This window comes from Bos mutus, chromosome 13 (genome assembly GCF_027580195.1).
Source record: "Bos mutus isolate GX-2022 chromosome 13, NWIPB_WYAK_1.1, whole genome shotgun sequence".
Classification (NCBI taxonomy): domain Eukaryota; kingdom Metazoa; phylum Chordata; class Mammalia; order Artiodactyla; family Bovidae; genus Bos; species Bos mutus.
In genome coordinates, this window is record NC_091629.1 from 38,635,663 (window position 1) to 38,658,461 (window position 22,799).

General features: G+C 59.9%; 1 protein-coding gene across 1 annotated transcript; it reads left to right on the top strand.

Annotated features, from left to right (window-relative positions):
• Window positions 1–3,202: 3,202 nt before the first annotated feature.
• On the top strand, window positions 3,203–10,993 carry EEF1A2 (eukaryotic translation elongation factor 1 alpha 2). Its single transcript, XM_070381421.1, has 8 exons — window positions 3,203–3,339; window positions 4,646–4,866; window positions 6,410–6,589; window positions 7,036–7,332; window positions 7,704–7,854; window positions 8,833–9,089; window positions 9,694–9,928; window positions 10,585–10,993. Exons 2-8 carry the CDS (start codon window positions 4,723–4,725, stop codon window positions 10,710–10,712), a joined length of 1,392 nt encoding a protein of 463 aa, XP_070237522.1. The 5' UTR covers window positions 3,203–3,339; window positions 4,646–4,722; the 3' UTR covers window positions 10,713–10,993.
• Window positions 10,994–22,799: the final 11,806 nt, after the last annotated feature.

Genomic DNA, 22,799 nt, shown 5'->3' on the forward strand with positions numbered 1-22,799 from the left:
GGGGCCGTGACTTTGCTCTTCTGCGGGGAGCTGGTTGCCGAGAACGCCTCCTCACCATGGAGACACTTAATTTGCTGCCTCGAGGGCAGCTCGGTCCCCTGAGTGCCCGGCCTGAGGAGCTGGGGGGCGGGGGAACGTGTCCCCGAGGCCGTCCAGGGTCCCACGGCCCAGCTAGATTGGGAGACAGGTGCGACTGACCCCGCACATGAGGATGCTCACCGATGCCCAGGGGGCAGAGGGCAGCCAGTGTAGCCCAAGGGCAGGGGGTGAAGTCGTTCTGAGACACCTCGCGGCCCTCCCTCTCCTTGCCCCGCCCAGGCCGCTATTCGCGACCATCACCCGGGTGGTCGTCCCCACCTGCTGAGGCCGCGGCCCCCCAGGAAGGCGCACCGCACAGGTGGAATGCTCTGCATTTGCAGGTTATTATTAGCCCGGCGGTGACATCACCCGCAGCCAATGGGAGACGGGTTTATTTCCAGGGCTGACAGCTTGATAACGGTTAATTTTAGCTGGATCTTCTTTCCCCGGTGAAAACCCCGCCTGCCAAAGAGGGGGCTGCGTGTGTCGCCCCAAACAGCTCACTGGGCCTGGGAGGTGGGGGGGGTTGAAGAGGCAGGGCCTGTACCCCTCCCTCTGCCTGCTCCCCAGAAGCTGCCTTGGGAGGCAGCACCAACCTCCTTAGCTGGAGCCCCTTCCTTGCTCTCCCCCACCCATAACCTTGGCTGCTCCTGGGGGCCACAGTGACCAAGAGCTCAGATGTGGGAAAGGGAGGCTACGGGGGCGGAGCCTGACTTGGGAGGAGCAGAGCACAGGTGGGACCTGGATGGGCTTATCCAGAAGCAGCACTGACCTGGCTCAGGTCTTCCAAGCCATCTGCAAGCTCTGCCCTCCTTGCTGTGTGACCTCAGGCACTGTGCTTTGCCTCTCTGTGCCCAGTTGATTCTTGATCCATGGACCCTCAGGCTGCCTGGGAGCCCTACCATGCAAGGCTGGGTGGCTGTGGCTGTCTAGTACATCATGTAGTGTTTAGTACTGCTTAGTATTTTGTGGTTATTCAGTACTAGTCAGTGATTAGTAGTTATTCAGTACTATTCCATGGTTATTAAGTATGAATCAGTAGTTAGTAGGCATTAAACACTATGCAATAGTTAGCAGCTGTTTGCCAGTGAGTTGTGCCATGCAGTGGTTAGTGCTCCACTCTGCCGCTGGGTGTTATTTAGCATCATACCTCCCTGTGTCTCACTACTGTGTGAGCACAGACGCTGAATCTCCACGGACTCCCAGGGCTCTGCAGGTAGTACGGCTGAGGACACAGAGGCCTCTTGGAGAAGCCACTGGAGACCCCTCCCCAGGGTCAGCCAGCAGACCCTTGGGAAGGATGCTGCCTTCCAGCAGCGGTGGCCACTGCTCCTAGCAGGACAGGGTTCCAGCACCAGCTGGCCCCTGGCACGGGCACCCCAGTGCGGTTTGGTGCCTGCCAGCTGACAGCTGTGGGGGAGCCTGAAGCAGAGAGGCATGGACCTGTGTGGGGGTGTCTGATAAACACCCTCTGAGGTTGCAGGCAGCTGGAGGTCCCCTGGAGGAAGTTGGGGGTGGTGTTCACAGGGACCTGGGCCTCCTGCCCTGTTTGTCCCATCCCAGCCTTGGCCAGTCACAGAGTCTCCCAGATGCCGCCTAACCTTCAGCAGGACGGGACACCTTAAGCCTAGAGACCAGCTCAGCTGGGCGGGCTGGGCTGCGCTTTCCCTGCAGGCGTTTATTTTTAAATCCTGGCTCCTGTTTGATGGAATCAGCAGCGCGAGGAAGTGCCGGGTCACTTGCCAACCATTGCCTACCCGAGGACACAGGGACAGCATGACAGAAGGGCCCCCCCCCCCCCACCACCCCCGAGAAACACTCACTGCGGGCAAGGAAGACCTGCTTGGCCCCCAGCCCATCTCTACTTCCTATCTCTACTTCCTGGCCTGCCGGGGGGTCCCATCGCTGGGGGCTCCTCGTGGGCACTGCCCCATCATAAGGTGCTGAGCCCTGGGCCTCTGCTCCCATCACACATTTCTGAGACCCTGCCTGACCTTCTCCCAGACCCAACCCTAACCTGAGTGTCCTCAGGATGTGAGGGAGATGGGAGAGATGGCCATGGGGAAACGTGATCATGGGTGAGCTGACAAGGTTGGGGGTCCCTAGAAGGGGCTGTGACTGTGGTCTTCACTCACTCCTCCCCCTCCCTGAAACCCATTTTGGTCATTGCCCTGGTCTGTGACCACCCCACTTCCCTGCGGCCTGGCACTCTGACCCCGCCAGGGCCATGGCCCGGGACTCTCTTTGGGAGCCCTGTTTTCGTGTCAGCTCTGCGTCCTTAGGAACCCTGCCCATGTATGCAGACCAGGACAGCCCTTGAAGGTCTCAGTGGGCTCTGGGGGACAGACTTCAAGTGTACCCTCCTCAAAGAGGGGTCCAGGGTGGAGAACAGTTCTTTCCAGGGGCCTCAGAAGCTGGTGGTGAAGCCTTAGGCCACTTGGCCAAGCTGAGGGGACCCTGGAGGCCACAGTTCCAAGGTCACAGGGAACCATGGGGCCCAGTAGGGAGAAGCCTGGCTTTGGGGGCCTGCTGGGGCACGCCTCTGTGGCAAGCATGTGGGGGCACGGGGCCAGATTCTAGAGTCCCACCAGGGGGGCCTGCACCCCTTAGGCCATCCTGGGGAGACACCTCAGAACACAGGTCCATTGTAAACCAGGGGCAGACGCTACAGCCACCCAGACCCCGGCCTCAGCACCCACCCTCGACCTGGTGCGCTCCCACCCTGGCCCCGCCTGCCGGGTCCCTGAGGTCTGGGCCCGTCCCTGGGACCTCCTCTTATGATCCGAATGTCTTCCTGTCTTGTGCTTGGCGCACCCATCCTCTCCCTGCGGGCCTGAGCCTGGCGTTTCAGTCTGGCTTTATCTGTCTTCTGCCTCTAGCTCTTTCTCTCCTGGTCCCTCTCTCCATCTCCGCCCTCCCTCTTTTCTGCTTCCCTCTCCCCGTCTCGTCGCGGTTCTCCGCCGCCTCCGCCTGTTTTTCTCTCGCAGCTTGCGCTCCCTCCGGGTGCGTCTCGTCTCCGCCTTTGTAGCTCGCTCCCTCGCCGCATCCTCCTCTCGCGTCCCTGTCGCGCTCGCGCGCGCCCGCGGACCCTGCATCCCTCGCGTCCCCGCCCCCGGCCCCGCCCGCGCCGGTACCGCATTGCCGTACTGCAGGGGCGCGGTGCACTGCGCCTGCTCGGGCGATAGGTGGACCCCCCTCCTGGAGAGATAAAACCGCCGGCGCCGGCACCGCCAGTCCCTCTGGCTGAGACCTCGGCTCTGGGTAAGGACGCTGGGCCTCCGGGTCCCCATCCCCGCCCCCAGCTTTCCGCAGAGGGTCCCTTCCCCGGGGACCAGTCCTGGGGGCACCGGCTCCTGGCGAGGCTGCGCTCCTCCCTGCGGAGATCTGCCGCCCTCCCAGCGCGCCCGCACCGGCACCGGGGTCAGTCCCCGGGGCGGCCCTGGGTGGGGTGGGGGCACCGTGGTATCGCTTGTTTACGCGGCGGCTGAGGCGGGGACGACTCTCCTGGACAGTGGCGATCGACCTGCAGCCGTGACCTTGGGACTGCCTAGGGCCCTGCCGGGTTGAGGAAGGGTCGTCAGTGCTGGGGGCTGGTGAGGGTGGGTGCTGTGGGTACCCGCCATGTAGCGGGAGAGCGGAGGAGGTCAGACCTGAGGGGTCCTTGCCACCCCGCCCCCACCCGCGCTGGCGATGTCCACTTGGTATCTGCACCCTAGGGTGCACCTTTTTCTCCAGCTTTCCCTCCCCCAGCTGCCTGTCACCTCCTGGGCTACCTAGGTTTCTCCATTGACCTCCAAGATGGAGCAGGGGCTGCGACTCTGTGATTAGAGGGGAGGGGGAGGGGATGGCCCCCTGCCCCCAGCAGGCTGAGGGCATCTGTCTGTCATTTGCTGAGCTTGGCTGCTAGGGCCAGATTCACCCTTTGGACAGAGCAGGGACCCCCACCTCCCTGCCCTACTGTCTGCCCCCTGTCCAGATCTGGGCAGGGCCTGAGCTATTCTGGGCCCCTGATCTGGGCACTGCATCACCCTGCCTGAGGTCTCGGCCAGCCTGTCTCCCCGTGCCAGCCTGCCGGGCAGGGATGAGAGGAAGATGGCGCCATCGCTGCTCGAGGAGGGGAGTGGGAAGCCCTGACCATCTCTCCACTGTGACAGCTCGGCGGGGTGTGGGGGGGGGGTGCTGGGATTGGGTGCAGTGTCCCAGCCCAAGACCGAGGGTGGGGGAGCAAACACCGGGGACAGGGCATTGGAGAGCTGGGCAGGGTGACTCATCAACAGGCTCCTGACTGGTCATGGGGCTCACCAGCCTGGTCTTTCTCGGTCTCTCCAGAGGGGGGATAACCTCTCTCAGGGGTGGGGGTGGTTTGTAGCCATGACACTCAGACATTTCCAGCTGTTGGGCTCTTTGGGCTTGCTCCTGGGCTCTGCTCAGCTAAATGCAGAGACTTGGCTCTAGCCTCAGGATCTTGTTCTGTGGGGCAGGGTGTGCTCCCAACCTGGGCAGGGCAGTGTCTGCTGGGCTACTCCCGGAGGCCCCCCATCACCTGTGCCCCTGCCTCAACCCACAGACTCACTGCTCAGCTTCCCCTCACCCTGAGCCAGAGCACCCCAGGTCGTGCCAGCCCCTCCCCACGCCCCAGGCAGAATGGGCAAGGAGAAGACCCACATCAACATAGTGGTCATCGGCCACGTGGACTCAGGCAAGTCCACCACGACTGGCCACCTCATCTACAAATGCGGGGGCATCGACAAGAGGACCATCGAGAAGTTTGAGAAGGAGGCGGCCGAGGTGAGCCCTGGGGGAGCTCCCTGCTTTGCCTCCACCGTGAGGCTGGGGTCCCATGTGGCAGCCCGACTGGCACTTCCCTGACCCTGGGGCACGAAGCTCAGATGGTCTCCTCCAGAGCAAGAGGACGTGTATGTCAGAGCATCCAGATGGGAGAGGCGGGGGGTAGGGGAGCAGGGGCACCTCTCTGAGGAAGTGCCTGTGGAGGAGATGGACCAACCTGCTGGACCTGCCCCGGGCCAGGGGGAGGCGCACTTCTCCCAGTACTGGTCACTGTCTCTGAGCCCCACAGTTGGGTTCCTGTAGCCCCGGGGCTGAGTTTGGGGCTGTGGGTGGCGCTGTCCTCGCTTGTCCCAGGGCAGGGTCAGGACTCAGAGTGGCTATTAATAGCCAATTGATGGGCACTCAGCCCATCAGCTCCATTTTCTCGTGCTGGGCTGGGGCAGGCCACTCATCCAGGGTGGCACCCTTTTTTAGGGGTGTCTTTGTCACTTAGTGAGGATGGGAGGGGCCCTGATGGCTGAACCCCCATTTCTGGAGGCTGATCCTCTCAAGTTCTGAGACCCATGTGTGGGAGGTGTCTATGAAGTAGGGGTCTGCTCTCTGTGCCCCCTACCTTCACCCCTGAGCTCTGGGAGAAGCCCCCTGTCCGGGGAAGCTGTGGAGGGTCTCACCTGGATGACTGGTGCCAGGGCTCAGGAGGGGGCGGTTGCTGGCCTGGGCTGAACTCTGTTCTCTGAGGGGGTGGGGGTGCTCTTGGGCCCCAACGCTGTGTCTTTCCTTCCCTGCCGGGCTGGTATTTGGGGGGTGCTGAGGGTGTTCGCAGGGTGTCTGTCTGGGTAGCCTCCCTGGAGGGCAGAGCTCGGTCCTTGCGCAGCCCTGGCAGGGGGTTTTGCCCAGCTGGACAGTGAACACACAGTCCTGACCGCAGCCCTGGCCCTGAGCGTGGGGGGTCTTGCTGTGCACGCGGCGCAGGTGTTGGCAGAGGGTGGCCCGGCTTTGCTTCCCCTGCTCAGGTGAGGCGGGGGTGGGGGGAGGAGCCTCAGAGCCACTGGGGAGCTTTATCTGTAGAAAGAGCTGGAAAGCCAGGCCCTTCCTTGCGACCTCATCTGATTTCTTTCTTAAAAAAAAAAAAGAAAAATCACAGAGGGGTTTTTTTGGTTGGACAGTGTGAAACCCAGTGGTGTCGTCGGCTGACACAGAAATCTATCTGGGGAGGGAGACCCTGGCTTCAGATAAAGGGGAGCCCTCAGCCGGGGGAGGGCTTGAAACCGCCCGCGGCTTCTCTCCCAGGGCGGCTTCCAGGCCCTTGCGCCCCCTACTGGTAGATGCTCAGATGGCGCCCGTTGTGACTACAGGAGGCTGGTCTGGGCAGGCAGAGATGAGGTCTGGGTGTCCCCCCGTTCCATAGCTGGGTCCAGAGTCCCCGGTCTCGGCAGGAGCGAGGGCCCTCTCCGCTGTGACATGCTGCTCCCACGGCCCAGGGGGACCCGTGACCAGGCCGTTGGGTCCGGGTCCGTCCTGAGCCACGCCCCCGCCCCTCCAGATGGGAAAGGGCTCCTTCAAGTATGCCTGGGTACTGGACAAGCTGAAGGCAGAGCGGGAACGCGGCATCACCATCGACATCTCCCTCTGGAAATTTGAGACCACCAAATACTACATCACCATCATCGACGCCCCAGGCCACCGCGACTTCATCAAGAACATGATCACAGGCACATCCCAGGTGGGCGGGGCTTCGGGGGTCTGGGGGATCTGGAGGTGGGGCAAGGACACCATTTAGGAGACCCTGGGGGCCCTGGAATTGGTGAGCGGTGTTTGGATTTCCTCACCAGGGAATGAGACCCCTCACCTTTGTCACCACTCACCCCTCAAAGAATTGAGTAAGCGCCCCAGCATCTCAGCCAGGCAAGAGTGTCTATAAGGACAGCTGGCCACTGTCAAGGCCGACTTCACAGACAAGTAGACACAGAGGCCAGGATGGGGACACTGAACATAGGCAGAAATGCACCACCTCCCCCCGCCCAGACAATTCAACATTGCCAGGGCATTCATACAGACACACACTGCCTCTAAGGGTGAGACCCCCAGGTTCCATCCCCAGGTGACTGCCCAGGCCCCTGTCCACCGCCCTGAGGGGCCCGAGCTCACCCTGCCTGACCTTCTGGACAGGCGGACTGCGCCGTGCTGATTGTGGCCGCAGGAGTGGGTGAGTTCGAGGCAGGCATCTCCAAGAATGGGCAGACCCGGGAGCACGCGCTGCTGGCCTACACGCTGGGCGTGAAGCAGCTCATCGTGGGGGTGAACAAGATGGACTCCACGGAGCCTGCCTACAGCGAGAAGCGCTATGATGAAATTGTCAAGGAGGTCAGCGCCTACATCAAGAAGATCGGCTACAACCCCGCCACTGTACCCTTCGTGCCCATCTCAGGCTGGCACGGCGACAACATGCTGGAGCCCTCACCCAACGTGAGTGCCCGGCAGTGGCAGGGCTGCTTCCCAAGGGCCCTGGGTCAGGACGAGCACAGATGGCCAGTGGGGGGTCAGGGAGCTGTCCCCAGGCTGCCCTCAGCCCTATGACTGTGGTACTAGCCCTCTGTGGGTGTTGTGCTGGTGGGAACCACAGCATCCTTGGGTACAGGCACTCTGCCCTCAGTTCAGTTTCCCCAGGAGGCTGGCCAAAGCTGCTGCAGCCCCTTCTCTGGCCAGGGACACCCCCAGACTGACACTATGGGGGCAGTGGCCGCTGGGGCCCAGACTTATCTGTCCACCCCTGGCTGTGGGGTGCATGGGGTGGCGGGAGGTGGGCGCTATGACGGTGCCTTCTTCTTCCTGCCCAGATGCCCTGGTTCAAGGGCTGGAAAGTGGAGAGGAAGGAAGGGAACGCCAGTGGCGTGTCCCTCCTGGAGGCCCTGGACACCATCCTGCCCCCCACACGCCCCACAGACAAGCCCCTGCGTCTGCCACTGCAGGATGTGTACAAGATTGGTGGTGAGTGAGGGCCCCAGGGCCACTACCTGCTGCAGCGCCCCTGTCCACCAGGCCAGCTCTGCCCTCAGACCCCCTCCTGAGAACCGGCCCCAGACCAGGAGCATCCAGGGCCCAGTTATTTCTGCCCCTCCCACCATGCTGCACACTTTCTGGGGGATCACCCATCCACCTATCTCCATCCATCCATCCATCTGTTCATCCATCTATCCCAAGTGTCCAGCCCTATGCCAGCACCAGTGGTACAGGAGACTCATTTATCACCCTCCACCTGGAGGTCCCCATCTTGCAGAAGACACCATCCACTCTAGGAATGAGAAGAGCTGGTCACGCAATGATACAGACCCATAAACAAGTTGAGGTCCACAGCGGGCCATAGTGGGGGACTCCCAGCCAGGAGGCTGTGGCCAGAGATGCTGAAGACCTGGTGGTGCAGGTGGAGTGTCACACTCACCCAGCACAGAGCACAGCCATCAGCCTCCTTAATGCCACAGGAGCCTCTGCCACAGCCAGGGAAACCAGGCTCGAGCCCCCTGCCCCCTGTCTTGGGGGGTATCACACCCCCACTGTTTGGCCACACGGTGTAAGCAGATCCTGAGAAGTATGGGAGCACCATGCCCCCTTGGGACTCACCCTTGAGATGGCAGCACCAGTGCCAGGCGGGCCACCCTGGGGGGGCTGGTCCACAGCCCGCTCAGTGATGCAGTCTCACAAGGAGGGCCCCTTGCTGCCTCCTCTTGGGTAGAGATGGGGCCTCTCCTGCCTGTGTTCCCTGTGTTCTGGGAACTTGCTTCCTCAGGCCCTTTTTCTCCAGATGGGGCAGGAGAAAGATCTCCACCTCTGTCTGTAGGTTCCAGCGTCTGCCTTGCCCAGGGCTTCCCATCCCCTCGCTCCTACCACATGGCCACTCCCTGCCTGCTAGGGAGGACAGGGCACCCCTGGCCCCAGCCTGCCCTCACAGCTCCCTTCCTCTCGGCCCAGGCATTGGCACTGTGCCCGTGGGCCGAGTGGAGACAGGGATCCTGCGGCCTGGCATGGTGGTGACCTTCGCGCCCGTGAACATCACCACGGAGGTGAAGTCGGTGGAGATGCACCACGAGGCTCTGAGTGAGGCCCTTCCTGGGGACAATGTTGGCTTCAACGTGAAGAACGTGTCAGTCAAGGACATCCGCCGGGGCAACGTGTGTGGGGACAGCAAGTCCGACCCACCCCAGGAAGCTGCCCAGTTCACGTCCCAGGTGGGCAGCCCAGTGGCCAGCGGAGCCAACCCCAGGCAGTACCAGGGCTATCCTCAGCAAGGGGGCTGCTGGGTGCCAGGGAGGACTGAGATCCTCGCTCTGCAGAGCAGGTCCCCAAGGACGGGCGGGGTTGCAGGCAGGAAGAGGGCAGGGTGCTCCTAGCCTCACTGAGGCCCCGCTCTGGTCCTGAAAAGGCTGTTCTCAGTTTACTGCTGGAACAGGCCTGTGGTACTTTGTTTTCTACACGCTTACTGTGCCCTCTTTGGTCACCTCTGTACGTGAGTAGGATTTTTTAATTGGCTTTGCTGAGATATAACTGAAATATGATAATTAAGGTGTAGTTTTGTCATGCCCCTGCCTCTGCTCTGGTGCTGCCCTTTCAAACTATGCCCTTGTCATTGTTTATCTCTTGTGGCCTTTCAGATGCTCAAAGAGGACCTTGGGGTTCAGATCTGGGAGCCTGGATTCTCCCTATTCTGACCTTCCTCCATGGACAGCATCTGGGCCCCAGGGACCTGGGGTGGGCAGAGCCTCCTCCAGCTCAGGGCCCTCTCCTGGTGCCCACCTGGGCATGCCTGATGGCCTCGTGTACCTCTGCCCACAGGTCATCATTCTGAACCACCCTGGGCAGATCAGCGCTGGCTACTCACCAGTCATTGACTGCCACACAGCCCACATCGCCTGCAAGTTTGCTGAACTGAAGGAGAAGATTGACCGGCGCTCTGGCAAGAAGTTGGAGGACAACCCCAAGTCCCTGAAGTCCGGTGATGCAGCCATTGTGGAGATGGTCCCGGGGAAGCCTATGTGTGTGGAGAGCTTCTCCCAGTACCCACCTCTCGGTGAGCTGGGTGATGGGGAAGGGGCAGCCATCAAGTGGCAGCCAGTCTGGGCCAAGGGCAGAGGACTACTGTGGGGGTGGGGTGGATGGAGGGTCCTGGACTTTCCTGTTGCAGCTTAGAGTTTAGAGGAGACCCAGCCTTGGTCTTTGTCTCATGGAGCATAGGTGGCCCCACTGGGTGGGCAGGGGATGGTATCCCCCTCTGCAGATGAAGTCCCCTGGGGACCCACTCCAGGCCCACAGTGTGGCAGAGTGAGGACTGACCGCCGGCCTCCAGCTGGTCTGCCCCACCAATACCCCAGGGATGACCCACAGATCTATATCAGAGAGCTGCCTGGCAAGGTTGCTGGCCATCGTCAGAATACCTTAAAGGGTGAACTGTATTCTGCACCAGGCTGCTCTAAGGACTGTTTACATGCCATTTAATTCCCACAACGACGCTTTGGCGGAGTCCCGTATGTGTTATTCCTGCCATCTAAGGAGAAGGGAGCCTAGCACCTCACTGCCCCCTGCCTCCACCCGGGAAACAGTCAAACAGGCTCAGAGAGCTCCGCGCCAGGGTCCCGCCCCAGGGCCAGGGGCTGGGGGAGGATGCTGCGGGCGCGAGTGCGCCTGCGCGCTGCATCCGGGCCTGCGCCTCACGCTTCCTCCCCGCAGGCCGCTTCGCCGTGCGCGACATGCGGCAGACAGTGGCCGTGGGCGTCATCAAGAACGTGGAGAAGAAGAGCGGCGGCGCCGGCAAGGTCACCAAGTCGGCGCAGAAGGCACAGAAGGCGGGCAAGTGAAGCGCGGCCGCCCGCGGCGCGACCCTCCCCGGCGGCGCCGCGCCCCGCCCCCGCCCCCACCCCCGGCCCCGTCCCCGGCGCGGCCCCGGCGCCCCGCTCCCCCGCCAGGCGCATGTCTGCACCTCCGCTTGTAAGAGGCTCTCCGTCAGCGACTGGATGCTCGCCATCAAGGTCCAGTGGAAGTTCTTTAAGAGGAAAAGCGTCCCCGCCGCCCCGGCTTCCGCGTCCAGCCTTTGTCACGCTCAGTGCCCGTTTTACCAATAAACTGAGCGACCCCAGAACCTTGTGCGTCTGCTGCTGGGGGGTGGGCGACCTGCCCTGCGTGAGGGCGCTCCTTAGGACCCTTCCTGGCCCTCCACCAAGCTGCCACCGCGTCCAGCTCCCATCACCCCTACTGGCTACGTGCCCAGGCGTACACCCACGCTAACCAGGTGGGCGGTGGGTCGCTGAATTCGGAGTCCAGCTGGTGAGGGGGCTTTGGCGTTCCCCTAGTGGGGGCATCCAGGACAAAGAATGGGTCACTTCAGATCCGCAAAAGGGGGTTGAATGTTTTGGGGGGGTCTCTCTGACAAAGGGATGAGCAGAAGGCTCCTCCTGCAGGAGTGATTGTCACACACACCTTGCTCTTCTCCTGGGTTTTCAAGCTCTTCGAAGTCTGCTCTTATACCCCATTCCCGCAAGCCAGTCACTTGTCCCACATCCACCCTGCTCCTCAGTGGGGCTCATAAAACAGCCAGGAACAGTGGCCCCAGAAACCCCAGAGCAAGCCCCGACCGTGGTCAGTGAGGGGGGGAGGGGGACGGAATGGCAGGATCACTCCCTGCCCAGCCAGCCCTGCCCCAGAAAGCAGCCCCCAGCCCCAGGGGGTGTTGGCACTGCCTACCGAGCTCAGGAGGGGCTGAGCCAATCCCCCACTGTGGGCGCAGTGCACACTTGCATGTCTGCAGTGGAGCTGGGCTTCGGGTTGTCCCTTCCAGCGTGAGCAGCCACCAGCCATGGGGTCCCACAGTGTAGGAGTCCCCTGGGGCTGCAGCAACAAATGGGCCCCAAGCTGGCAGCTTAAAACCACAGAAGTGGACTCTCTCACAGTCCAGTACCCCTGGGACGAGACCCAGCGTGGGCCGGCCTGCTTGCTCCAGAGGATCTAGAGGAGGGTCCCACCTCTAGAAGCCTCTGGGGGCTGCTGAAGTCCCTTGGCCTATGGCCACATCCCCCCAGCCTCTGTGACCATGGTCACATGGCCTCCTCTTCTCTGAGTCAAACCTCCTCTGCCTCCCACTTACAAGGAAGTGCACTGAAGACCCTCCCCACTACCGGATAATCCATGATCATCTCTGCTCAAGATCCTTAATTTAGTCACCTCTGCAAAATGCTTTCTTCTCACTTGTCATGTCACAGGTTCCAGGACCTAAGGCCTGAGGCTCCTGAACTCTGGGAGCATATCCAGCCCACCACCCCAGGTGGGGATGGGAATTATGCAGCCCATTGAGGGGGCAGTGGGACAGAGCAGTGCATGGAGTCCAGGGGGGTCTACAGAGGGGCTGTGGTGTCTCCACACCAAGTTCCAAAGTGGGGCTGGGTCCCCGGAGGCCGTATGAAGGGAGAGTAGGACCAGATAAAGGATGACCAGATTAGTCAGGCTGCATGGGGACCCGCTTTCCTGTGCTGGCGGCCTGCAGACCTCCCAGGAACCATCTGGGCTGATCCCCAGAGGCCTCCAAGGAAGGCAGCCTGAGTAGGCAAATTCAGACACAGAGAGTGAGAGTTGCTCAGTTGTGTCCAACTCTGTGACCCCATGGACTGTAGCCCACCAGGCTCCTGTGTCCATGGTATTCTCTAGGCAAGAATACTGGAGTAGGTAGCCGCTTCCTCCTGCAGGGGATCTTCCTGACCCAGGGATCAAACCTGGGTCTCCTGCATTGCAGGCAGATTCTTTACCATCTGAGCCACCAGGGAAACCCACAGACACAGCTCCCCTAGCCAAATATGGATTTCAGAGAAACAGTGGACAATTTTTAACATAAATATGTCCCATACACTATTTACACCAAAAAAGTATTGGTTGCTCATCTGAGATTCAAACTTGATAGTGCATTTTACCTGGCAGCCCTACCAGAGGAAAGTGGACGCCTCCTGCCGCTCACCTGAGATGTGGCCTGTCCCTCAGGCCAGCCTGGGCTGACCCCGCAGGCTGTCTGTCCCAGGAAGTGTCCTGACACACTTGTCCCAGTTAGAATTGGGGTCAAGCAGGAAAAACCTGTCAGCTTGAGACAGGCTAAGAATGAAACCAGCCCCTGGCTGGGGTCAAAGGAAGCCCCCGAGCGTGGTCCCTGTGGAGACCCTCACCCTCTGGTCCCAGTGGCTATTACAAACTCTGGTCATCCAGATGCCAAGGCTGGGGGCTATAAGCCTGTCCTGCTCCCCAGAGGGCTGTCCTTGGGCCACACTGCTCGCCCCCCCAGGTGAGTGTTTCTGGAATGGGGACACAGATTGTTCCAGGCTGGTGGGCTCTCAGGATAGCTTGAGGACAGAGGTGGAAGCAGTATCCCATTCCCACAAAGTCTGGGCCAGTCGGGGGTCCCTGCCATGGTGGAGGGTGAGGTTTCTCAGAGGGTCTCAGTGCCTTGGGATCCCTTGGGGATGCAGAGATTAAGGCAGGCCCAGGAAGGTGCCAGCTCCTCATATGATTCCTGGCAGGGCCCTGTGCCTCGCTGCATCTCTGGTGCCCTGCTCCAGGTTAGGGACGGAGAGGCGGAGGAGAAGAAATCCAGACCTCGCTGATCCGGAGGTGCAGTACCTCCAAGTGTCCACGTGGGGGAAGCACATGCAGCACATCTCCCAGGACTTTCTGGCTGACCTTGGGGGTGGGTCAGCACCCTGCAGAGCTGGGGTAGGCAGGGGCCTGGGTCTCCGGGCTATTCTACTTAGCGGAAGGGGCTTCAAGGGGAGGCACTGGCCACACCCGGGGACTGGCAGTGAGAAGGGGCGGCTGGGTGAGACGGCTGACCCCTGCATTACCCTGGGTGTCAGTTCTCAGACCCTCACAGGGTCTGATGCTGTTGAGGTCGCAGCCAGGGACTCTGCACCAGAGATGAAAGCATGAATATTTAAAACTCAGGGTCACACAGCGCAGCCCTCACACAGCACGTGGCTCTGAAAACCCCACTCACTGCAGGAGGGGGGCCCGAGGGACAAAGACAAGCAGTGGTGTTACTGAGTAAATAGTTTAACCTTGAGGGCCTTCTGGAGGGTTCTTGGGCCCCGGGGTGTCTGGATGGAATTTTGAGAACCTTTAATCTGGGCAGCAGTGCAGCTGGCAAGGGTCAGGTTGCTGTGCTCTCCACCCAATGGAGACTGGGTGAAATCAGGCAGTGGGTGGACGACCCCCTAAGGTCAGGCGCTTGTGGGCGTCATGCGGCCACCTCCGCACCTGCCTCCTCTGCTGTCCAGTTCCTGGTGCGGCCATCTGAGTTCGGGCTGAGGTCACTGGGTGAGATGGAGGGCCCTCCCTTTGTTTCGATGGTAGGTTGGTCCTTTCCCTCCGAAGTTTGGGGCAGGGGAGCACAGGAGGGGACAAAGTCCACTGGGTCGGTGGGGTGGGGGCATCAGCTTCAGAGGCGGTGGGTGGTTGGACAGGGGGTGGGTGGATAGGGTGGGCACCACAGCCCAGAAAGTGCTCCCTGGGATGGGGATGGTGGTACAGCCGCAGGGCTGGGGCCCAAGGATGGGACACAGACCAGCACTCACACCAGGCCTAGATACCTAGGCTTCCCCGGATGATGTGGGGATTCAGACAGCAGCCTTCCTGCTGGCCATGGGGCTGGTGCCTGCAGCCTGGGTTTGGTGAGTGGTCCCTGAAGCTGGGGCCTGGGGCTGGTCTCCCACCCTCTGCTGGGCTGGTGAATAATTGAAAGCAGGAACCACCAGGGCCTGACTGGCAGCTTCAGTCTGTACTTTGTATGCCTCTGAAAAATTCATGAGTCCTTGGGGCAGCAGGGTCCTGCTGAGCTGGCCGAATCTGATCTATCTCCTGTCCTCATCTCCCCAGGGTTCTCAACAACTCCCCTTAAGGCAGGAAGCACCTTCTCTCTCTCCCCCAGGGACCTGGGTGACCCTGGTGGTGACAGTCCTGGGAGCAGCCTCAGACTGTTCCCGGGAATGGCTGCGGGCGTGTCTCCTCCTGGGTGCCCTGATATGTCTCTGAGTGGGGCCATGGTTGTGCCAGACTGCATGAATGTCCCTGGTATGTGTACCCAGCTATGCACATGTGTACGAGTGTGACGGGGATGTGAAGCTTGCAGGCCTGTGTGTAGCTGTGTGGGGTGTGAGAGGAATGTGGTGGGCTGTCCTGGAGCCCACGGGAGCCGGCATGTATGCAGATGTGTGTGCAGGCTTGCATCTCGTGCATGTTTGAGGGAGCACGCATGTGCATGCACACGTATGTACATGAATGTGCGTGTACACCTACACAGGCTATGTTGGCTCTACCTGCACTCCTGGCTGGCTGCCTCCAATCAGGTCTGAACTCCTGGGGGTGCCGTGGGTGGCTGGACAGCGGCAGTGCTGGGCAATATTCCCAGCCCTGCAGCCATGCAGGGAGAAACCAGCCAAGTGGCTGGGCTGGCTGCTCCCAACTCTGCTGGGGTGGGTCTGGGTGGGTCATGAAGGAATGGAGCTTTGTGTCTGGAGGAGCTGCTGCTTTCTGGTGTCTCTCCGTGGAAGTTGCCTGGGGAGGAGGTAGAGGAAGGCTGGGGGGGCCACTCAGATGTGGGCTTGTGGCTGGGAACCCGGGCAGCACAGAGGTCCAGTCAGCTCACACCAAGATCTGGGCCTGGACTGTGTGCAGAGCGGGGCCTGAGGCAGGGCTGGGGGAGGTGACAGTGTCCAGGCTCTGCCTCTCTGGGGTCTGCCCTGGCAGACTGGGGGTGCTTGGAAGGGTCAGGGGGGCAGAGACCAGATCACAGTCTCTGGAGGTGATGGTGTCCAGGCTCTCCCTGTCTGGGGTCTACCCTGGCAGGGTGGGTGGGCCTGGAAGTGTCAGCAGGGCAGAGACCAGATCACAATCTCTGGATTGTCTCTCTGAAGAGGCTTGGCAAAGTGGTCCCAGCTTCTGAAAACAATCTTATCAGGGATGCTGGCAACTCTGGGGGGCACAGGGCTGTGGCTGGGCTCGTGCCAGCCCTGAGTGCCTGAAGGGCCAGCTCTCTGGGCCAGAGAGCCCACACAGGGCTCTGGTGGCAAGAATGGTGCCAGCTGCTGTTTGAAGCTAGGTCTGTCTAGCTGGCTGACTGGGTCCAGGGCTCAGCTGCCTAGAAGGTGGGGGGATGGGGCGGTAAAGTTGAGCCAAATGGGGAGGGGTGGGGAGGGGGCACGACCATGTTTCTGCATCCCGTGTTGGAGTTCATGAGTTTCCTCGTCCATCTCTGGCCTCTGAGCAGACCTCTTGTTTCATAGAGTAGGCAAGGCCTGCAAGGGTGCTCCATGCACCAGAAGGGCTGGGGTCTGGGCTGGATGGTGCTCCCGCAGACCTCAGCTCTCTTGGAAGGCTGTGGCTGCCCCTGCTGGGGTGGGGGTGGGGCTCCTGGGATGCTCTCTGCCTCCTGTATCTTCTCATGCCGTTATTTCCAGTGAGTCTCCCAACACCCAGGGTCCTCATCCCTGTGTTGAAGAAGGTGGCACACATTGGAAAGGCGAGTTTGCAGAGCCAGCCCTGGAATTGATTCACTTAGTTTTACTTTAAAGCTTATATAACGCTTACTCATGCCAGGCATTGTTCTAGTGCTTTGCAAACCTTAACTCTGCACGGTCATAACAATCCCGTGGTATGTTTACTCTGATTACTCGCTATGCACAGGCTGGGAAACTGAGGGGCAGAGAGGCCCAGCACTGTGCCCAGTTACCGACAAGAGCCGTGAAACAGAAGCAAAGACTGCGGTGCTCTTTGATGGTGTGAAGGTAGAGACTGTCATCAGGTAGAAAACCCAAGGTTACTTTGTGGAGCTCCGATGGTGATCTGTGGCCACTTGGCCAGTGTGCCCCCCAGAGATGCTTGCCCTGCCCAAAGCCCTTCCTGGGGGAGAGCAGCTCTCCTCCCCAACACCCCAGACTCCTGCCTCTTTGCCATGAGCATTCTCATTCCTTGGCTTAGGTATTATTAGGAGCTTTAGGGAGAGAATTCATTTGTTGGCACTATTTCATACTAAGGAGTGAATGGCTAGCTTCCCAGAAATATTTGCAACTTAAGAGAAAATCTTGTTAACCTAAATCATGGTGTCTTTCTAAAATATATTTATTTATTTATTTTTGGCTGTGCTGGGTCTTCATTGCTGCGTACAGGCTTTCTCTAGTTGTAGTGCGTGGGCTTATGGTGGTGGCTTCTCTTATTGCAGAGTACTGGCTCTAGCGAGGATGGCCTTTGGTAGTTGCAGCTCGTGGGCTTCTTTGCCCTGCAGCATGTGGGATCTTCCTGGACCAGGGATCAAACCCATGTCCCCTGCATTTCAGGGTGGACTCCTAGCCACCAGATCACCAGGAACTCCCTAAATCAAGGTGTCTTAACCTCAATGCTAGCAACATCAGGGGGTAGGGAATTCTCTGTTGTGGGGGTGGGGAGCCTGTCCTATCCTCTGCCCCCCACCAGATACCAGTAGCACCTGCCCTAGGCAAGAGTGACTGGCCTAACTGGATCTTATCTCTGTGGGTGGACACCAGGAGGGGACAGGATCAGTGTATCTGAGCTGGGAGACCCTCCACAGGGGAGGGTCTATAAGAAACCAAGAAAGAGAGTGCTTGTAAGCCAGGACTGGGGTTGCCATACATCTCCCTGCTATTTCCTGGATGCTGCTCTGTGCTGGGTGATGCTTTACAGGGTCATCTCTGTTCAGAATCCCCAGCAGCCCTGTAAGGTGGGAGCCATGGCTCTTCACTTGATCAGTGAGAACCCCTGCAAAGATCCTTTGATCTGCCCAAGGTCACACAGTTGAAAGAAGCCCGTGAGGTCACCTCTGGCAGTGCCATGGGGTGGACTGCATTTCTGGTGGAGTAATTCATCAAGGGCCACCCCGCCAGAACTCTCAGTGTGGGCTGAGGGCTCCAGCTCCGTCTAGGCAGGTGTGTCCTTGTTTGCTGGTCCAGGAATCCAGCCTTTCTGTCCCATCTCCCTGGCTTAGAGTGTGGTGACCTTGTCCTGGGTGAGGAGGCTGTGGGGAGGGACTCTGACAGCCCACAGGCCCTGGTCCAGGCTGGACAGCTCTGTCTAAAGCCTACTGGACATCTGGCCAATCAAGCCAGGCACTCAAGCGAGCCAGGGCTGGCAGTGGGCAGGCAGCCAGGACCCAGATGCCGATGCCTGTGTGTGGGCAGGGCGGCTGACCACTCTGCTGGTAGGGAGCCTGTCTCCACGGCATTGCACTCCAGTGCACATCCACCCACGGTCTACTGGGCCGCCCCCCAGCCACACAAGCCCCAGGCCAGTCATCAAGGGCCCATCCTGGCTGGAGGCTCCAGGCAACCTCCAGTTCTAGAGATAAGTGACTGTTCACTCATTCATCACCTCCTGTGGGCGGGGCCAGAGGCTGTGATGTGTGAGCAGTGGTCTGTGTGTGTGCACTAAGATGTGAGTGTGTGTGGGAGGATGTGAGTGTGTGCACTGGGCTGTGTGCAGTGGGCTGTGTGTGTGTGTGCGGGGCTCTGTGTGTGTGTGTGAGGATGTGAGTGTGTGCACAGAGCTGTGTGTGTGTTTGTGTGTGTGCACCCACACACAGGGATGTGAGTATGGCACTGCCCTCTTCTTGCGCTCCCTGTCTGGGTGGGTGGGGGATGAACAGGAGGTGAGCTAATAAGTAGCACAGTTTCCAATTGTGAACCAGAGCTGAGAGTGGGGGCTGGGGTCACATCTCAGGGGAGACCCACAAGCAGGGACCTTCTGGTGCTAAAGGAGGGAACAGCATTCCTGGCAGAGGGAACAGTATGCTGAAGCCCGCTTCACCTGCTTGAGCATCCTTGGAGCATCATGTGCCCAGGGAGAGGAGCTGGAAGGGTGGGGAGCGAGTTGATCACCCAGATGAAAAGCCCATGGTGAGGAAAGTGGGGATCAACTTGCCATGGAAGCCTTGACACGCAGAGAACCCAGGGGATCACACCTCCAAACAAGAACACATGAACTTAAATGGGGACAGGGGTTACAGACTCCTTGTTTGCCTGGAGGCATGAGAAGGGGAATGTGAGATGCCTTATAAGGAAACTATGGGCTGGCGATGACGAAGTGCACAGCCTACCAGCCCCTCTCAGAATCTCCATGTTGATTTCTGCCCATCTGTATGTGTCCAGGGCCAACTCTGCTGCCTGATCTTTTCCTGCTGTCACAGGCGACTGTGGACTCCTGGCATCAAGGTGTTACTGGTGGTGGAGGAACACAAGTTAGCTCCTGCATGCAATTAGCTGAGTTGCCAGGGGCTAGGGAAGCTTGTTGAGAGATTTGACCCTTTAAAAAGAACCTATAAATTAAATTTATATTGACTTTAGTGTGTAAGATGTTTAAAAAAAATCAGTTCTTCCATGTCTTGAATCTTTTCCTCACTTCCTTATTCCTTCCATGAGCTGGAGAAATAACACAGCCCTTCCTCTGAATAACGGAAAATTCCTTGCAAGTGGTGGGGGTGGGGGTGGGGGACTGGACTCTGTCTGGGCAGGGACTTCCTGTTGCCCCAGATCAAGGCGCTGAGACGACAGCAGCTCAGGCCCAGGTTGTGTGATTGAGAACCTGTCTCTCCTCATTTTCCCAAATTAAGTCTTGCTTCTTGGCCTGGTGGAGCTCTCCCTCTGGGCCTCAGAGGAACCATCTGTTTTTCTGAAGGCATTGTGGTTGGGGAGGGGACTTGCTCCTTTTCTACTGGAGGAAAAGGGGTGGTGGTGAAGTAGGAAACTCTGCTTTTCAGTGTCTACCCCCCACGTCCATGTGGTCACTGGCCATGGACCCAGGGTCTGAATGCAAGAACCCTCAAGGCATGCATTTTTTGTGACCACAGGGTGTCAACAAAGCAACAGATGGGGCTCAACCGAAAGGGCTCCCACAGCAGGGTACTGCAGTCACCTCCCCTGGGGATGGCCTGCAGGACCTCGATGCTGATGGCCCTTGGCCAGGATGGACAGCCAGGGGAAACCCAGCTTCCTCTCCACTCACTCCCCTATGCTCTGATGTCTTCAGGCCCCACTGTCTGATGTTAAGTCTGTGAAGCTAGAGTCACCACCTCTAGGCTAGTGGAAAAGTGGGTTCCTGGGAAATGCTGAGGCCATGACCTGAGCCATGGGAAGGGTCACCACAAAGGTTCCCAAAGAGGGGATGATCCAGACCTGCTTCTAGATGGCCTCTGCCACTGGTAGCTGTGATGTCCCCACTCCCAGTGCAGGCCTCACGTGTGCCAGGCTCTGAGGGACACGATGGTGGATGAGATGCACCCAAAGGCAGGGGAGCCTGGCCAGGAAACAGGGTCACAGCCCTGTGTGCTGAGATCCCTGATGGGAATATGACAGCTCAGTGTAACCAGTGATATGGGGGATGGGAGGAGGAAGCCAAGAGAGGGCAAAAGTGTGCGTTGGTTTCAGGAGGCTCTGAGGTGGTGCTGAAAGGACAGCGCCCTGCTCAAGAGTACAGGAGAAAGCTTTCTCCCCAAACTGGAGCTGGGCATCGTGTGCATCTGAATTTTTCCACTCCTCTTCTCTGGATCCTGTCAGTGCAGTCTTGGCAAAGATGACTTGAGCCTGAAAGCTTTTCCCATCTATTTTTAAATAAATGGAATTCTTGTCGCCTGCATGAAATTCACCCCAACTGACTGTTTCCAATGACCTGTTTTGTCTGGGTGGCAGGGGTGGGAACACTGGACAGCGTGCAGTCTACTTGTGCAAGACACAAAACTGAAAGCACAGGTGATTACAGGAAGGAGCCCTGAACAGCAGAAGCAGAGGTTTTCAAACCTCAACACAGGGTTCACCTTTCAGAACCTCCAAGAGATGTGGTGAAGCTGTTGGTACCAACACCACTGTAGACAAGCGAGCTCAGGCCTGCACTTGAGCCAGGTCCCCTTTCAGCTGGGAGGGTGGTGCTCCCTCTCAGCACCCCAGGAGGTGATAAAGGTAGCTGGGCCCCTCTGGCCTCTGTTCCTGCCCAGGGTCTTGGATGCAGAGCCCACAGCTTGCTCCTGTCTCGATGCGCCCGCACAGGTGCACCTCTGTGAACCCCCCAAGCATGAGCCCACTCTGCTCTCCCATCCAACCCCAGGGAGGGGCACCCCCAGGGAGGCACTGTGCCTAGCTCAGGTGGAACCCTGGGGTCTGGGAGGCCTCCCCTTCAACAGAATGGGCTGGGTCAGCCCTCGTGGAGCATGTAGATTTGAGTCACAGGTGATTTGTCTGGTTTCTGAGGACTGAGCGTGAGTGTCCCCCAGGTGAGTAGACCCAATACATGCATGATGCAGTGGTCCCTTCTTTCCTTTTGTAATCCAGGTCCTCCTCCTCTTCCCTCATCCTGGGCTCAGTGGGGGTGAACCCACCTAATGCTAGCAGTCAGAGCCAGTGACCAGGCACAGAGGCAGGGAGGCAGGGTCAGGTATGTGGCCCCTGACATGCACTTGTGTGCACCGGTGTGAGCGTGGCATGCACTGCAGTCCCCGCTTCCACATTCTAGATGACTTAGCACTGTGCCTGCACTGTCCGTTATGTTTTCTGCCCAAATGAAAAAAAACCCTCAAAACCAGGCCACTGGTTTTGGAACCCAAAGGGCAAACAACACGGGTGACTTGGCCCCAGGGGGTCCTGCTGCTTTAGGAGCCCCAAGTTACTGCTGAGGACAGCGCCAACTATTCAACAGGCTGTTCACTTGGTGGATCCCACACTGCCCAGTGCATGTGGGAGGAGTCTGAATGTAGTCAGGAGGGCCACCTGCAGCCATCAACATCCCAGGTGTGCAGAGCAGGCTCCTGGGGGGCTGGTGAGAAGCTGGCAGCACTGAGTGTGCAGGGGACCCTCGGGGGCTGTGGAGTGAGCCCCCCTCCCCGGGATATCCATGGCTAGGGGAAGCCAGCCAACTCTGCTAACTCTGCCAACTCCTCCCAAGGGGCACCCTGCTGTCTGTGTCCCAAGCCTGCCCTCCTTTGTCCTGGATCGTGGCATCAATGTCCCCAGTGGCCTGAGGCCTAGGTCTTGCCCTGGGGCTGGCTCTCCAATTGCTGCTCCTGCCACAGGCCCCTTTGGAGTCTACAGAACAAAGCCCAGGCCCCTTGGGGACTTTCAGCCCCCCCAGGGTGTCTTGGGCCTCACTTTCCTGACCATCAACGCCCCTTTTCCTGCCCCGAGGTCTCTGCAAACCCAGCCTTTCCCATGCTGTGTGCCTTCCTGGATCTGCTCTCCAAGGCCCAGTTTAGGCCACCTCTAAGGAAGTCCTAGATGCCTCCCTGCTCACCCAGGGCCCTGGGGTCTAGAGCATCCGTCCAAATGCCTGGTCCATCTAGAGGCCAGGAGCACAAGGTCCTTGGGGACTGGGCTTTATAACAGAGAGCCTGGCAAGAGCTCCTGTCTCCCCGGCTCCAAGGTGTCCAGTCCAGGTCAGCTGGTTAGAATTCAGCTGGGGCCAGGGAGAGCTGGGGGCTCTGGTTAGGCGGTGTGATTGCCTGGTTCCGCCCACCCAGAGGGGACCAGGGGTCCGGATTCCCTCACCAGGGCACACGTGGCCGCAGGAGCGGGAAGGGCTGGGCTCAGTGGCCCAGTCCGGTCCTCCCTCATCTCTTTCCCCCCTCCTCCCCTCCCCTCCCCTCCCCTTCCTTCCCAGCGGCGCAGGAGTTAACGGGGGGCGGGGCGAGGCGGCGGGCGGAGCCGGCGCGGCCTCGGGCCAGGCGCCCAGGCGCGCGCGGAGCTAGGTGGCCGCAACGTCCCCGCGCGCGGCCCGGGCCCGGCAGGAGCGCGGAACCGCCGCCACCGCCGCCGCCGCCGCCTCGGCCATGCGGCTCCCGGGCCGGGGACCTGGGCTCGGGCCCGCGCCGCCCCTCGCGCGCCGCCCTCGCTGAACCCGCGCCCGCCCGGGCGCCGCCCGGCACC